Here is a 17,431-nt window from a genome sequence, read left to right on the forward strand (position 1 = left end):
AAAACAAAAACGAAATCTATCTTTTTCGGCCGTTTGCCCGAGTGACTGGCCATACCCGCCTTGCTCGGCCGTTCCTACGCTCACGACGTTTTGGTGTCCGTTAATCGGTGCGTCGCGGACTCGAAACTATGCCGCCCTGTGACAATCGGTCTTTGTTTTTTCGCCGTAGTCTCTGTCATAATCCAGAAAAACAAAAATGGGAAAACACCATTATTTGTGATAGGACGTACAGAAGCCCACAAGATTTGTCGGCGCGCCTTACTACATGTTACAAGATGGCGCCCGATTAAGTTGCCATTTTTCGCGAGCGCTGCAAAATAGGCGCATATCATGGCTTCCTCGAGCGCCAAAGGGAAACGAAAGTGGTTGGAAAATTTATTTTGTTTGACTTAAACCTTTATTTGGCTATTATACTTTAAAAATGACATTCCTTTAACAGCTTTTGTTTTCTTCTCACCTACTCATGCTTGAATCACAGCTCCCGCAACAGCCCCTTTGAATGATGGAACGTCGTAGTTCAATAGAGCGACAGCGCTACCAAGAGCAGGGATCAGCTGTCTAAAGAAAAGGAAAGAAAGGGAGAAGCAGAAATGTTAACCAGAGGTTGGCGTCGCTGCGCTGGCAGACGGAAGAGGCTAATAGAAAAATGAGAAGATGAGATGGCGTTCCAGTTACGCATTTTAGGAAAACGCTGTTTTATGCATCGAAGCACAAAAGTAACTGAATACCAGTGCATTTTGTCGGTCACATTGAAAATTAATATCTCGAAACTAACTGGTGCAGTACTGAGAATTCGTATCAAGTGGATACGCCTTGCGAACTCTCTAGCTGCAATTCGTAGATTACAATATTCGCCGTAAAATAATAAATGAAATGTTAGTTAAGGCAGTTATGTTAATTAGTTAATTAGGCATTTTGAGTTCTCGCAGAACTAATCGTCGCCTCATGAAGTAATTAAGACCAAGGGTTAGATTTGCGCCCTGTGCCACAGGCACTGTTTAAAACTTTCGGACATCCTAGAAAAAAAAGCACCCGGTATATCTATTAACCATCAGTTATTAGTAGAGCTCTGTCTTCAGTTTTGCGCCTTGCACGCCGCGTTTCGCTATACGTCACGTAATGCAGTACTAGTACATCAGTCGGTTTTGTACAACCGGCTTGAGAGATCCCACAGTAACGTACAGAAAATCGACCTGAGGTACAAAGGGCAATTTCAGGCGTGAGAAGTACGTTCACATAGCCCAGGACGGGATTCTAGCATATGACACGATGAACTCGAACACACCGTGGTGAATTTCTACTGGACGTAGCAGTGTGCGCCTTAGCCTTTCCCGGGAACACACAATCCTTATGCTTCATTCAATGCCAATTTTGTTATCTTCAATGCATCAGCTCCGAGGCAACAAACAAGTTTGTTTCTGTAAATGCGCGATGAGTAAATGAATGTTTGAAACACTTGATACCTTGAGACATATCTGTATATAGCCTTTTTGTTGCAGTTTCTAGGCGCATGCTAGGAATGTCGCTTAAGTATATACACGATGATACACTTCAAGTTACACATTTTCAATAAGGCTGTGCCAGAGAGAGCAGCGTGCGTAATACTCTGCACATTATTTTGTAATTTACTTTGTTATATATTCCAATTGCCGAAATGTAGTTCAACTACTCCAAATGTAAATAAAATTAAGCCAAATACGACATTCTTGCAGCAATTTATATCTCGTCCCGGGCATTCCTCTTAGCTTAGCGCACTTTAGGCATGAAAAAAAAAAGCCATAGTTTATTTAAAATGCGCAGCAAAAGTGCATTATTATTGGAATCAGACTACCTTATGTATCCTCCTGAGACCCCTTGTACAACGTATAGCACATTGACCTATTTTTTTTTTCATAATTCACTCGGGATCGATTTTCCAAAATATTCATTCTCGGTATCAAGTCCGGTGCATGTGGAACTGTACGGAAGTCGTTTACTCGTATTCTTGTAATCCGCTTTCGAGAAATATCGCACTAAATTGATCTAGACCTCTTCGTTGTCACAGATAGCGGAAAGCAAGCTTTAAGTGTGTTCCGAATTCTTTGAGATCGCGTGAAAATCTAGGAAGCAGCAGCAAATGGCAATGTACTAGACGTATGAGTATTTCTATTTTCATCTATGCGTTTAGACAATGAAATTCAGTTTTTACTATAGCAAACACGAGGAGATGGTTACTTCTTCCACGTGAATATAGATTCAACTTTTGGGAAATAACCATTGTATTTAAATAAAAAAATGTTTTTCACGTTCGTAACAGAACAGTAGACAATACAAACCAGCTTGAAGAGCGATTACGTCCCATTGCTGTATTCAAGTCCGAGGAGGATATGCGCGTATTTAGTTCCTGAAACGTCCACAGTTGTCATTTGATAGACGGACAGCTGTGCACCGGACAAATTTAATTTCTTTAGATACGCAAGGCATAAATTCTATCAGTTGCAGAGGGGCCACTGCATTACCGTCAGCGTAAGAGAGCAAAGGCGTATGACAGCAATGCTCAACTCAACACAAAATGTGGGGTCACACGGCGCAGGGTGGGGAAGCGACCTTACATGCCGAGTATAATAGAGACATTAGCGATTTTTACTCAAACGCGACTGTAGCCTATCGCACTTCTGAGTGCATCACGCCGATAATTGTGCGACCGCTCTTACATGCGGTGCATGTTCTTCATCAGAGTGAAGCCACAACTTGCATTGGTCGACTTGCAATCCGTCGGTAAGTGACGAAAAACACACGGCGGCACGCGGTGTAATTTTTTTTTTCATTTCAGTGATTACAATACGCCAGTGTATGCATGCGCCACCACTCGCCCGTTTTAAACTACCTTAACTCGTCATATTATTGCGATTCGTTTTCTTAGTACCTAGACGCCGTTCATGTGGACGCGATACGCTAGACGTGCGACGCCTTGCGTCCTTTTTTGCATTGATCTAAACACCTAATTTCGGTCGCTGCTGTTCAACGAACCACTAAAAATGTACACGTGCTCTGTTTTGTATTTGCTTTTTATTAAAAGTCATTGTAGAAAATTCTGCAACCAGTTCCGGTAAAATTTGGATACGCTTATTTTGTATCTTTAAGTGTATAATTAGGCACAATCTTCTGACAGTAGGGCTGATAAATACGTTCTTGGCGGTAAAGCAGGTCATCAAACTCTTCCTCGCAACCTTGATCAGGGCCCTGGATAATGGAGGAATTTCTAACTCGCAGTTCATACCAGCGGATGGGTGGCGCTAGAAAAAGAACAGACCATGTGAAGCACAGGTATTTCAGCAGAAAACAATTAAAATTATTTCACATTGCAATATGCAGTAACGTGCAGAATATCTGCAACCACAGAACAACAAAGCAACATGTGGAGAACAACATACTTTTTTATGAATTCTTTAAAAATCAACCTCGATAAGCATAAGGGCGACGTTACTTTATAACTTATCTTGGGGGTATGTGTTTGATTTGCATCATAGTGAATTTTATTTTCGCTCTTGGTTTCATGCTGTAATTGTAAGCTGCATGACGTTCGACATCTCATACACTGTGTGAAAATAACAACTATATATTTTTTTGTCTTAGAGTACGCAGCATGCATCAGTAACGGGAAAAAATGAAATGAAGGGTCCTGCACTTCATGCATGAGAATTCACACGTGAGCCACGGCCTTTGATGCTCAGTAGCGAACGTTTTAAATGAGACTTTCTTGGCTTAGCAGTCTTTCACAATCTTTACGGGAGTCAGTTTCTTGCCCTGTAAAATAAACAGGTTGACCCCTGAGACAACAGAGAGTTTTATAATTGGGGCCCCAAGCCGCGGTGCGTTGGCGGCTCATGGGATCGGAGGAACATCACTTGTACAATTGGGACAAGGGCAGCGTTGGGTTGCGCGCTCAGGACGCCGCAGTGGTGAAACCAGCCTGGGCTTGAAAGCGAAAAAACAAGAACGAGTCTTCTTGCAAGTGAAACCTAAAGGAATGCACCTTTAATAAAAAAGGATTTGAAATGCTTGCAGTAAAAATAGTGAGTATGTTTTAATTTGTACGACTTGTTTCCGGCATTTTTAAGCCAAAGGGGGGTGGCGGGAGTCAAAAGAGGCTAACGCGAGCGCGGCTAGCGTCTTCTCGCGTCGCGATGAGTGTCTTGCCTCTAAGAAAGCCGAAATTCAGCCAGAACACGGCAAGTTTGCTCTGCAACCAACTTTATTGAGCAATCCGAGGTCTGGATGGCTGCGGCTCGTATGGCTCTCTTGGCTGTCACGCGATTGCTCGTCGCCCGCGCGAGCCACCCAAAGCGGCGTGGAAACCCTCGCTATTTATCAAGTTTAGCGACTTTGGGTAGATCCTAACGCAAAGACCCAAGGCTGCCTTGCGTTCTGTGCATGCTCAGTTGCGGTCCGCTACCTTCTCGCGGCCCCAAGGAGCTTGGGGCCCCAATCCTAAAACTCTCGAATGTAAAACTTAACTGCGCTGATCCAGGTGTGCAATCAAAGCTGTGTCAATCCCGAATATTGCAAAAATAAACTGGGTCGATACAGAGACGATCAAAGGAGATGTCATAGGTAACTGACACACTAATACAACGCGCAAGACAAAGCACGTAACTGAATCGTCACCGAGTCAAATCAGCGCGTACAGCGCGTCGTAATTGCAGCCTCCGCGATCAACTTCAGAAACATTTTCAGAGCTAATTGCGGAGGCCACGCTCCGCTGTGCTGAGTACGGTGAACGCCACCTAGGTGGCGTTGGTAGTGCTTCTTGATGCCAGCGTCCCTTCGAAGGCTGGCATCGAGGCGTCGTAGTGCTGAGACCACCGAAGCGTTCACTGTCGGTGCGCGTTAGTGTCATAATGCAGTACTTCTCTTTTCTGCTCGTAGGCGGCGGCACCGCCCCGAGCAAGAGCGCGGGTACACGGAGGAGTGTTAGATATATAAGGCGCGTCTGTGTAGCTCTCTGCAAATGCGTTTGTGGCGCAATGGGTTAAACGCTCGGCGATCTATCGTCGCGGACCGAGAGGTCGTGGGTTCGATTTCCAAATTTTGCATGTTTGTGGAACTTTTTCTTCTCGTTTCTTTCTTTGTATTATGTTCGTGTACATTGTAAGAACATCATTCCGTACTGGGTCGATACAGAGACGATCCAAGGAGATGTAATCATAGAAAGATGATCGAAGATTTTGAAGTAACCAAATAGCGCGACACTGGGAGCCCATCAGAACAACAAGCTCAATATGCGTCATGGGAAAATATTTAATGTGTTTGTAACGTGGCCTGATCCCCTAATAGATATCGCGCTGAGTAGGCGTAGGAATGGAGATTGATTGTTCTGGCACTGCAATGTTAAGCGAGATTCACTGTGTTTTCTTTTTAACTTTATATACAGCTTTGCTTACATTTTTTAAACAGCGAAGCTGTTAAAGCTGGAGGAGAAACGTCCAAGGTCCGCAGAAAACTCCGCGCCATTGGCTAGCAACAACCAAGCCACAGCTGCGCACCACCTGGCCCAACCTCGCCTAGCCGCGCATGCGCCGAAGCAGTAGCCATGCAGAAGCCGCCGCCAAGCCACGCCCACCGACCCGAACACTCCACGCAGCCGCCGCGCCGAGCTACCGCAGTAGCTGGTAAACCATTTCCCGCCACGCGGAAGCTACCGAAAATAGCTGGTACGTGTCGCCTAGCAACCATCTACGTCATAACTGACGTATATCCCAGTGTGCATGCGCTTGGACTCGGAGTTTGCCATAAAAGGGGCAGCGCCTAGTCGTGTCAACTTTCGCTAGATATTGAGCGGCTAGCCTCCAACGCGTTCGGCGTCGGCAAGCAACAGCGTTCTTGGCACTGTGCCAACCTTGGTTAGCCAGCCTGCGTTTGTGGCATGCCGGGAACGCTGTCGCTTGTAGGCGCCGACGCGCCCAGCGCTAGTCACGCGAAATGTGGCAAAAGGGAAGGTACCTCCAAAAATGATCTCTCGAGAATACCTTCCCTACATGCGTAGCTAAGTTCAAAAACAAAAACGGGCAAGTTTGCACTCGGTCGTGCAAACCTTAGGCACAGCGAAACTGTCGATCCTTAAGTCTTACTGGCTGCGACTGCTAGGTATTAACTTCGTTGCTGCTAGGTCTTAACTTGGTTGCTGCAAGGTTCTAACTTGGTTACTGCTCTGTAACTTGGTTGCTGCTAGATTTTAAGTAGGTTTTGCTTGGCATATCACTTCTCGTTACTGGACTCGAGGATCGACAGTTTCGCTGTGCCTAAGCTTTGCAGGACCGAGTGCAAACTTGCCCGTTTTTTTTAACCACTCAAGCAAAAACGCACCGGCTTACCGCGACGCTTACCATCCTACCATGTGAACATGTGTTAGCGTTTACGCGGAATGTGTTCAAAATAATATACTTGTTTGACGCATCATGTGTCCCTGCTTAGAATTTATTCTAAATAATTCAAGAAATAGTTCCTAGTGAGATGTGAAAAGCTTGGATTGGTGGATCAGCCTTTTTTCTTGCTTGTCAAATATCTCTCTCACCGATAGTATCGTACGTAGCCGCACTTAAATGCTATGAGCACACTACCGCATACGGTACAAATGAAGGCAATGAATGTCTCATGAAAATATTCTTATATTATTTTCCCATTGTTTGCTTTACTCCACTTCCCGTCAACAACACAGGTTATGATATTCTAACATACAAGGTACCATTGAAGGCATTCGACAACAGGTGTAGTGGTTTTGCATATTTTCGCGCAGGATACGTTCGAGGCATATTCAAAATACATAGCTCAATACATTTTCTATGGTGTTTCGACGCAGATAGGCATTTTGAATGCCTGTAAAGTACTTGCATTTGTATACATTGTCGCATATGTACAGAATATCTTCAACACACAGCCGACAAATGCATGACGCTAGATAACTGGCTCAGCTGTCTCCATAATACGGCCTGTGGTTCTATATAGAGAAAATGACCTGATGCCAAGCTTTCTTTGCTCCAAACTGTTAACGTGCCATTCTGCGTAAAAGGAACTACGCCCTATGGAGTACCATCTCATATCGCAAAGACCTATGTATTTCTCTATTCATAATTTGCGATTTCTTTAGCAATACACTGAAGACGATCACATAAGGCATTTAGCAGTGCAGAGATAAGTCCCATTAATTTAGGAAGGCTGCGGCTACGTCGAGCGCATAAGCACGAGGAACAACCACACATCCACACACACGCACACAGATGCAGACACACGCACACATGCACACATTTATACATTCCTACATGGTGTCCCAACTATAATGCACCAAACTAAAATATGCGAATGCCACGTAGCTGGACAGAACCAATTTAATGTTGTTTGGCGTCACTTGGAGATACTCAGATTAGTTCTTGAATTCCGCATAATGACATAATTAGTCTTAATTATTTTTGTCACCTTCTGATGTATTACAATTAGAGGAAAAGGGTCTATGATAAAAAGGTAGAGAACCATGAAAAAAAATTTGCGTAGCTTGCACTGGAGGCGCAATGCTAGAAAGAGCGGAGCTGATGGGCACCTATAGCAAGTCCTGGCTTTTGGGCTAGGTTAAGCACTGCCAAGTCATCCCCAGTATTTTCCGGAATTTGTTGATTATTGATCGATTATCAATTAGCTATTGATGCTCTATCGATGTGCTATCGCAAGGTATTGGTCACGTATTTGGGCTAGGCTAAGCCCTACCAAGTCATCCCCAGCATTTTCCGTAATTTCTTGATTACTGATCGCTTATCTATAATTTATTGATTGGTTATCGATTGGCTATCGATGACTGACTAAGCCAACCATCCTTAGCTAGACTTGGCCAGGTTCAGCTTCGTTAGTTCACAGGGGTATGTGCCATTGCGCTTGGACCCTTTCTGCACAACCGCCACGATAGGCCCACAATTTCTGTTCGCACGTTAGGGACTAACGCTCGGCTTAAACAGCTCCGCTGGTAAAAATCCCTGCCCAAGCACTCCGTACAGATGGTGAACCAGCGAAGCTGAAACGTGCGGCCCCGGTGTTTATCACTGGGTTAATCGTGATGGTTCACTAAACGGCGGCTTGGTAGGCTGCCGGATCCTCGGTAGGCAGGTGCTGCTTGCGCACGGCCACCCGGGGCTGTTCTTGTGCCCGGACTGCAGCATCGGCACGGTGAACACGAGCTCTCTCACGGGGCTGCTGTCGGCGCTGTTCTTCGTAAGCTGCTTGCTGTTCGAGAGTTCGTACGATGCGTGGCCAACCAATGTTCAAGTCGGAGCGAAACTGCTGCACGCGCGCTCGGCTGCGATGGAAATAGCGATCTCACTGACGGCGCAGCCAATGGCGCGCCTCTCCTTTCTCTTTTACGTGTAACGAGGGAAGTTCAAGGGCCCGTTAAAGTCCCGGGGCCCACAACCTGGATTCCACGGGGGTATGTACCATTGCGCTTGGGCCCTTTCTGCACAATCACCAGGATCGGCCCATATTTCTGCGTTACATCGGCCGGACGGATTTTGGTTTCGCCTAGCCATATACAGCGTCGCTGAAAAACTCCCGATACAGCTTTCTGTTGTTCAATACGTGCTACACAAAAAACAATAGCTGGCTCTCCCGCAATGGAGAGTAGATGTAGGCATGACATTGCTACCGGCAAAGAGAGAGAGAGAATTAACTTTATTGAAGGTCTTGAAGGGGCCTGGGCACCCCTTACGGGGGCCGGCCCGGTGGCTCCGCCCATGTGGGGACTAAGAGTCGAAGCTCACCAGCCACCTGTTGGGCCTTCTGGACGGCCTCGTGTTGAAGGGCCCTGTCGGGGCTCCTGAGGTGGTTCATCCAGTCGTCCTCGGTGGCAGGAGACCCGAAGCAAGCGTTTAGCGCGGGACACTGCCACGGCATTGGATTTTGGCATTTGGGGCATTCTGGCGTTATATCTGGGAGGTATTTGCTGCATATATAGGAGTTGGGGTAACTGTGCGTTTGCAGAAATCTAAGCGTTAATTGTTGTGCTTTATTTAGTGTTGGGTGAGGTGAGGGGAATTCCTTTCTCGATAACTTATAGTGCGAGCAAATCTCGTGCAAATCTCAGGGTACCGGCAAAGCAAACTGATGCCGCGACGCAGGTCTGAAAGCTTACTGAGACGAAATGAACTTGTTTTGAACTGAACCTTGTCGCAAATCTCGTCTCGGCCTGACGCGGCCGGGCTGGTGACGCAGCGTGGCGCCATCTCTCGAAGGACGCGGCCAAAACCTGCTCCGATGAACTCACGGGCCGCTGGCGTTGAAAAGAGCACAAACAACCCTGTCTGAGTGCCAAAAGATGACAATCAAGTGTATGGGGCACTGTATCTGCCTTTTGAACATCGATATTGGAAATGACAAATAAAAGTTCAGTGTACAAGAAGTTACAGCTTGAGTAATATTGTGAACAAACATTAGGAAGAAATCGGAAATATTATTTTCTTTTGTTTTCTAACTTGTTTGGGCAGTAACTAGCGTATGTAATGCGGTCCTGTACAAGGGGCTGGAGCCAGAGACCGAATTTTCTTATGTTTTGACTGTTTGCCCAGATGATCTCGTTTTGCCCTCGCAACGATGCCCGGATGTTCTCGCGGGTTCTTCTATCGTTCTCGCGCCCGTTCTCATCTTGAGCTTAAGGTGTCTTGATGGTCGCCGACAACGGGAGCTAAAAGCAGTTCATGCTTAAAAGTGTTTTTCCGAGCGTGAAACAAGCCCGCGATTACACGCAAAATTGTGGCATGACTGGCCACTCCAGGTACTTTACGCGCAAGACATAACCAATAATTGAGAAAGACTTTTATAAACAGTCAGAATTAACCCAGTGATAAACACCGGAGGTGCACGTTTCAGATTCGTTGGTTCATTCATTCATTCATTCATTCATTCATTCATTCATTCATTCATTCATTCATTCATTCATTCATTCATTCTCTATATTTGCTTCTTTCTGCATCAGAAGATGGAGCAAAAGCAAAAGGCTTGTAGCCTGACAAAAGACTTTTGCTCCAATACAGTACGGCGCGCAGGCCATAATATATACTACAAAAAGAAGGAAGAAAAGAAAATTACGTATACAGAGTAATGTAACGTATATAATACAGAAGCGTCATTAGATATACACATATATACATAATACCGCACTCTTAATATTAAAACATGTTGGCAATACACTAACTGTGATTGCTCGTCACTCCCAGATAAACCAAAACACAAGATATATGCACGAAGTATACAAAAATAAAACAAAAAAACCAGAACGTGTGCTTAAATATAAAACAGAGCATGTAGTATATACCTGGTATTGGCACACTCTAAACGATATAGGCAAATAGGAACACATAACAATAATCAAGAAAATTAAATGTTACTATAATCAGGAACCTACTCAGAATTTTGGGGGGAATTGCACTTTCGATGTCTATGAGGTCGTTGGTTTTATTTAATAGAGTAGGCACCTGAAAGGCAATATGTTGCCGTCCATAAATACTTCTGATTTTTGGAGTTCTTGTGTATTTACGAAAAGGATACGAACAATACCGAGTATTCTGCAAACAATAAAGCCTATTGCGTTGTATATACTGGAAAAGTTTGAAATTATATATTTGATTAGCTTTAATCATAAGGTGCTTCAAAAACAACGGTTCTGTCCGCAGGTCACGTATGCGACCATGAAAATCTTCAAAGATACTCAGAACCGTTTTTTGCAAAAGAATCAGTTTAGGATAATTCGTTAACGTTGTATTCCCCCACACAAGTGCTCACTAAGATAGTCGAGAGTAAAAAAGAGTATAATAAAGCGTGTTTTTTAGCACAGTGGTGTTAAAAACCTAATTTGTAAAGGCATCCAATGTTCATACCTAAATCAGCCGCTAACTTTACTATGTGCTCATTCCAACATAAGTCCTCCTGGAACCATACACCCAGAAACTTCTGTGTCTTAACCTGCTCTAATATATGCCCTTCATAGACGATGCTCATGTTGAAGTTTCTTGGCTTATTCACAGGGGCAAATAACATGTGCTTAGTCTTATTAGCGTTTAAACTTAACATGTTTATCACTGGATTACTTGTACAATCACAGTGATAAACACCGGGGGCACACGTTTCAGATTCGCTGATTAACAATCTGTACAGAGTGCTTGGGCTGTGATTTTTATGTGGCTCTACACTGTTCCCATTGACACTTTTCATCTAATTAAAATATTTAAGAAGTTGATAAATTATTTAGGACTAATCATGTATTTAGGCGGAATGCAAAAAATCATCTGAGTATCTCCAAGTGACGGCAAACAACATTACTTTGGTTTTGTCCAGCTACGTGGCATTTGCATATCTTTAAATCTTGGTGCATGATAGTTGGGACACTATATATACAGAACCAATGGGACGCCCATAACTACACACGCATCGTTTTTCGTAAATCAAGTGCGCAGCATAACGTTCATAAAGACGCCACTACGTTGTTATTTTGCATGCGTCAAGCCAGTAAACGGCAACAGGGTTTGAGGAGACCAGACGACAAAGAAAAGCCAAAGCGGACGACAGCCATCGTCGTCTTATGCTAAACCCCTAACATGTGTTCTGTCCAAATGACGTCACTCAGGTCTTTCAGTCGCTTCATGCGGCGTTCTTTCTATCTTCTCCTGTCACCTATGAACGCCTTCATGTGCGTTTGCGAATCAGTTTGCGCAAGCAGCGACCGCCTTAAGGCGCTCCGCAGCTGCTGCGTAGTAGTCAAGTCAATTTGACGGCGTGAAAAACCCGCCTAAGTATCGCGAAGGGAAGAATGTGAAGCCTGCACGACGCTGAGCATGGTCTATAACAGGCGTAGTATCAGCAAGATTAGCATTTGCGGCACTCGAATTATGCTCTATGCTGCCTTCTGGGTTCTCCCGGAGGTGCGAAGTTCGATTACATAATTCAGTGCGTTTGAATGGAGAAACAATATTTGTCTGTATTTAGCCTTGTAAGTGTATGTATATGGTGTACGAACTTGACATACAGGTCATGGTGCTTCTAGCATTGGGCCGACAACGTCAAAATTATTTCATTTATGTTAAACTGCCATATTTACGCTCAGCCAGAACACACGTATCCGTAAGTCTTCGGACTCTCCTTGACTCTGCCTCAGTGATAATTCTGGCTTCAGATGTTTTAGTTCCACCACAACAACAGAAAGAAATGGACAAATACCTATCAATCAAAAAAGAGGTCAAGCAAACAGACGCACTCTCTCTAATGCTATTCACTGCATGATTGGAAGATGTATTCAAGATAGACTGCATACGACATTGTCCTGTTGACCAAGGCTGGGGACACGTTGCAAGAAATGATTGAGTACCTTAACCGAGAAAGTTCAACAGTATGGCTGAAAATTAATTTTCAGAAGACGAAGGTGATGTTGGAAAGCCTGTCATGTGAGCAAGAATTCATTATGACCAGTCAGCCTCTAGAATCTGTGCTGGAGTATGTTTATCTGTTGACAATTACTCACAGGGGACCCTTATCAATAAACTTGCATTACAGAACTACGAAAATCGGCTGGAGCAAGTGCGGCATGCATTACCAAATACCGCTGTGTTTAAAAATAAACGTTTACAATTATTGCATTCTACTGGTACTAACATGTGGGGCGGCAACTTGGGGGTTAACAAAGAAGCATTAGAACAAGTTACGGACAGAGCAACGTGCTATGGAACGAAGAACGCTCGACGTAACGTTAAGAGAGGGGGAAAGAGCGGTGTGGATCAGAGAGCAAACGGGCGCTAGCCAATTTTATAGTTGACATGATGAACAAAAGTGCAGCTGGGCAGGCCACGTAATCTGTAGGGAAGATAACTGGAGTTCGAGTGTTACAGAGTGGCTTCTAGGGAACAGAAGCGCTGTTGAGAATGGCAGAAAATTTTATGGGGCGATGAAGTTAGGAAATTTGCAGGATCAACTTGGAATCAGCTAGCGCACGTCAGGGACAATTGGAAAGCGCTGGGAGAGGTATTCGTACTGCAGTGGGCATAACAATAGGCTGACGGCATTTTACAACATGCAAAAATCTTCCATAATTTTAACGCACTGTTTTGCTCTTGAGCCACAGTTTGCTTCGTACTACGGGGCCGCATTGGCATGATTACAGACCGGCGTCTATCCGTCACCGCTTGAATACCCCCCCCCCCCCCCCAACTTCGGCCTCGTACCGTATGTGCAGTGATGGCCCCGAAAAAAGTGCGTCTGGATAGCAAGATGGAGGACTCTTACCGATTTCATCCGAAATCATCTCGAATGTTTACCCGTTATGTGGTTCGCCTGTCGTGCTGCGCAGTACTCTGACGTGCACTTCAACGTCAGTTCTAATGAAGCAGGTACATTTATTGAAATGACGGTGCTGATCATTATGGTGATGTTGACTGATTCACCTTGACTCTTCTGAGGTGCCACATGGGCTATGGCAGACACATGTATTAAGGGGCTCCAGGCATTCACGTCACCAACATGTGTTTTATTAGCGGGCTCCGAAATTGCTATTTTCACGCAATTGTTCTACTTATCGCATCTGTCGGAATGCGGCTGCCCAAACCTTCAAAAAAATTCTTGACTTCATGGAAGGCGTTATTACATTTTATCAACCGATGATAAGCCAAGGAGAAGCGGTGCACGCTTATACAACGTCAAAGTCTGACAAGCAGTGCAAGTCGCACGTACGGACGTAAAGTAGCGAAGTTTTCTGTCATAAATGTTTTGGCAGCCACGGCTTGTTTCTGCTATTGTTTTTGATGGCTACTTTCATAGGTCTACGTGCTCTCGACAGCGAGCCTATGCGAAGGGAGCGCGCTTTTTGTCGTCGGTTTGCACTCGATGACATCGTCGACCGGCATCATATACGGTGCCGACTCACGAGGGAACCGATATTGAGCCTATGCGCAGTACTAAAGCCGCACCTGCAACCGTGCGCGGCGCGACCACATGCCATCCCAATAGACGTACGGATGCTGCTCGCCTTGCCTTGTGGCCATACGAACTATTTTATTTGCAGTTTCTTGTTTTCCTTTTTCTAATTAGAATCGAAATAAATACATTACAAGCTTAATTATATGCGGGTGGTGATGGTGATGTTTCTACAGGCGGGGTTAGCCTGCAAGCCCTGGTAGGCAGTTCCACCGCCTCAGGGTCTATTTCGGTGCCAAATATGTCACCACGTGTCCATCACTCCTGTATCTCGCGAAAATGCGAGAGACGTGCACTTCCTAAGGGTGCACTTCTGAGGGCGGTGCGGTGAACTGGCGAGCGTGTTTGTGCTTGTCGGCGCTGTACCACACGCCAGAACAGGAAGCACTTAAAAGGGGTGCGCAGTAATTGGACGCGAGAATATAGCCTTAACTAGAGATGCATGATGTGTGACCGGGCTCTCAGTTGATCGAGCTTCCTTCTTTCCTTGTCGCTAGATCTAAGCTTTGATTCCACACTCTCTCATACGACGCCGAACGTAAGTGCGCTGCCACTTGGGTTGCAGCCTTATCTAAGCGTAAGAACGCTTTATCCATAAAATTGCGTACAAACGCCGCAGCTTAGTGAATTAGGCCCCAGGTTTTAGTTGTTTTATGTTGTTATGTGTTACTATATGCTGTAAGAGTTAGAAATCAATGAAACCATAGTCTCGCAACTTGAACGAAAGCTTGGACGGGTTCTAAAATAGTGAACGTCGGTGCAGTATTGAAGAGAATTAGCAATGATTGTGTGCACTGGATTACTTGTGGCACGCACATTACATAACATGAGCGTCAACGTCGACGTCATCGTAGCTGCCAACCAACGTTAGTGCATCTGCGCCCCCCCCCCCCCTTCCCACAAACACAGCTGCAACTCTTCCTTTACGTCACGGTCCTAACTTAATTCCCGTCTGCTAGGCTACTACTTGCACGGACCACACTTTGAATACATCAAACGAATGAACTACGCCTGCATTGACACAGTTTTGTCATTGCATTTTTGTTGTGTCTGTATACAAGATAGCTAGACTTTGGCCCAAATGCAAACCCAAGGTATCGGTAATGGTAGCGGAATTAGCCATCTGATGGCATCTTGTGCACTATAGCTATAGAGCCGAGTAAAGGAGAGCGCTACACAAGTGCGCTGCTATCCAAGTCAGATAATCACCGCCGTTTTCAGGTAGTAATAACGTCCTGTAATTGCGCTGTGGTATCCACTCCTTAAGGCAAGCCGCTTGACCGCTCCATAAGAAGACGTGAAAGTGGTGAATAATATAAATTACAGCTTGAACAGTCCTCTTGAACTTCTTTCTTCTGAACTATATAAATAACGGCAGCTGAGTTGATAAGTCCAATTTTTTTCAAAAGACATCACAGTAGCTCTCGAAGAAATGAATGTGTTTTTTTTTTCGATTGTACGTTCTCAATGCCTCGGCTTTAATATTTCTTATTCCATGAAGTCCACATGCAAACCAAGTTTAAAAAGTTACATATTTTCTTCCGTGCGCTGCCGAATTTGCCTTCATTTTAGAAAAAAGAACAGCAGCTAATCATCCTACGGCCAATATTCATGTCAAAATTCTAGCCATATGGCTTGAAAATGAGATTTTCTAAGTGACTGGACACAGCGCGCCAGCTTACGCTGAAACATAACCTAGTGCCAACCATCTTTTTGCAGTTCTCATTGAGTCACCCCTGCAAGAGTAAGCATGTTATTGTACTTTTTAAGACGCAGCTGCAGGAATTGTATGCATATTTGCCGGAAAACGCTTGCGATAAGAAGTCTGTTTACACTATTTGCGCTGCTCTCGCATGCTGTTTTCTCATGCAGCTGGCACGCGAATGAATTCCATAGAGCGAAGCCAGGTTGGCGCCACCGTATCGTTTCATGTATGCTATACAGGCATACATGAAACGCTGCAGCTAACGTTAACCAAGCTGTTTAAAAATACAGTTCCGATATAAAATTATGAGGCCTGCCTTGTTAGATCGTCAGTTCTCTTTCGCCATCAAGTTAAGCACGCTTCTGTGATACACGCACGCACGCACATATGCACGCACGCACATATGCACGCACGCACATATGCACGCACGCACATATGCACGCACGCAGATATGCACGCACGCACGCACGCACGCACGCACGCACACACACACACACACACACACACACACACACACGCACACGGCCACGGACACACACGCACACGCGCACTGTAGCAGCTTGTTGTACTTGAGTGCAGTGAGCTTTGTATTGGAATGCCACCACCAACTCCTCTCGGTTAAAGAAAAAGCAATGCAGCAAGAGGTGTTTTTAGGAGAGATAACATTGATGTAGTAAACAGAGCCCGAAGTATAAGGTAATGCCTTAGACTTCGGGTAGCGCATGTAACTATCTAACCTTGTATACGATAACATCTAACCGGCGATGTTATCGTACTGCAATTATAAGCAGTTAGCAGTTTCCTTGCTCTCAGTTCCAGCGGGAAAACTATATTCGCTCGTTGCAATTTGCTGTGTGGCAACAAAATTCGGAATCAGTATTTGGCAATAATATATTGCGTCACCATGGCGGAAAAATACAGACAGATCATTCATATGATTGAATGTCGGTACTCTGCTATCACAAGAGTTCACTGCATTTTTGGTACCATGCTTTAGCTTTGAACTGTACTCCAGAAAAGGGCTAGTACGAAATGTATTTCATGTGCATATTATAACATGCCGATACGTAGTGCCGTAGCGAACGTGAACACCAATGCCTTAGAAAACATAAAAAATAACATACACTTCGGACGTGGAAAATGCATCAGCGTGATCATGATAACTGCGCAGGAAGAGTTTGGAGACATGTAGATAATCTGTTCCAATTGGTAAAATTTTGACCCTGAAAAAGAAAACAATCCACATGTGCTCAAGAAACTGATACCCTCCCTCATGCATCTTTCGTCACATTCTATCCTTTTCTTTTTCCCCCAACCTCCTTCCTCGCACACGAAGGGGCTGAATTGACAACGCTGTTCGTTCGCAAGAGCTGTCGGTTATTGTTTGGGTGCGTTCAGTAATCGTACGTCCAACATTACGATTGACTGGCGACTGCATGATCTTGCGAATATATTTAACGGAGGAACCTTTCGAGAATGCGAGCCCAGATGCTCGACTGGTTGGCTTTTCCTGCTTCTCTCAGGCATTATTATTATTATTATTATTATTATTATTATTATTATTATTATTATTATTATTATTATTATTATTATTATTATTATTATTTCTGCTCTACTACAACTCCCTATGTTAAGGAAACACAAATATTAGGTTTCTTAGGTTTCCTCGGTTTTCATGTATTCCTAATATTCTTATTCTAGGTGAGTAAACATTCCCTTTTTCTTCAACATTCACCTTTCGGTATACGCCCT

General features: G+C 44.6%; 1 protein-coding gene across 1 annotated transcript in view; it reads right to left on the reverse strand.

Moving 5' to 3' along the window:
* Window positions 1-3,029: 3,029 nt before the first annotated feature.
* The window catches only part of LOC119459652 (uncharacterized), a 39,684-nt gene continuing 25,282 nt past the window's right edge, over window positions 3,030-17,431 (reverse strand). Inside the window, exons 4-5 of the mRNA XM_037721325.2 lie at window positions 16,804-16,902; window positions 3,030-3,275 (exon numbers count right to left, since the gene is read on the reverse strand). Coding sequence (XP_037577253.1) covers window positions 3,106-3,275; window positions 16,804-16,902 — 269 coding nt within the window. The 3' untranslated portion in view covers window positions 3,030-3,105. The remainder of the gene's footprint in view (window positions 3,276-16,803; window positions 16,903-17,431) is intronic.

The sequence above is a fragment of the Dermacentor silvarum genome, chromosome 7 (genome assembly GCF_013339745.2).
Source record: "Dermacentor silvarum isolate Dsil-2018 chromosome 7, BIME_Dsil_1.4, whole genome shotgun sequence".
In the NCBI taxonomy this organism is placed as follows: domain Eukaryota; kingdom Metazoa; phylum Arthropoda; class Arachnida; order Ixodida; family Ixodidae; genus Dermacentor; species Dermacentor silvarum.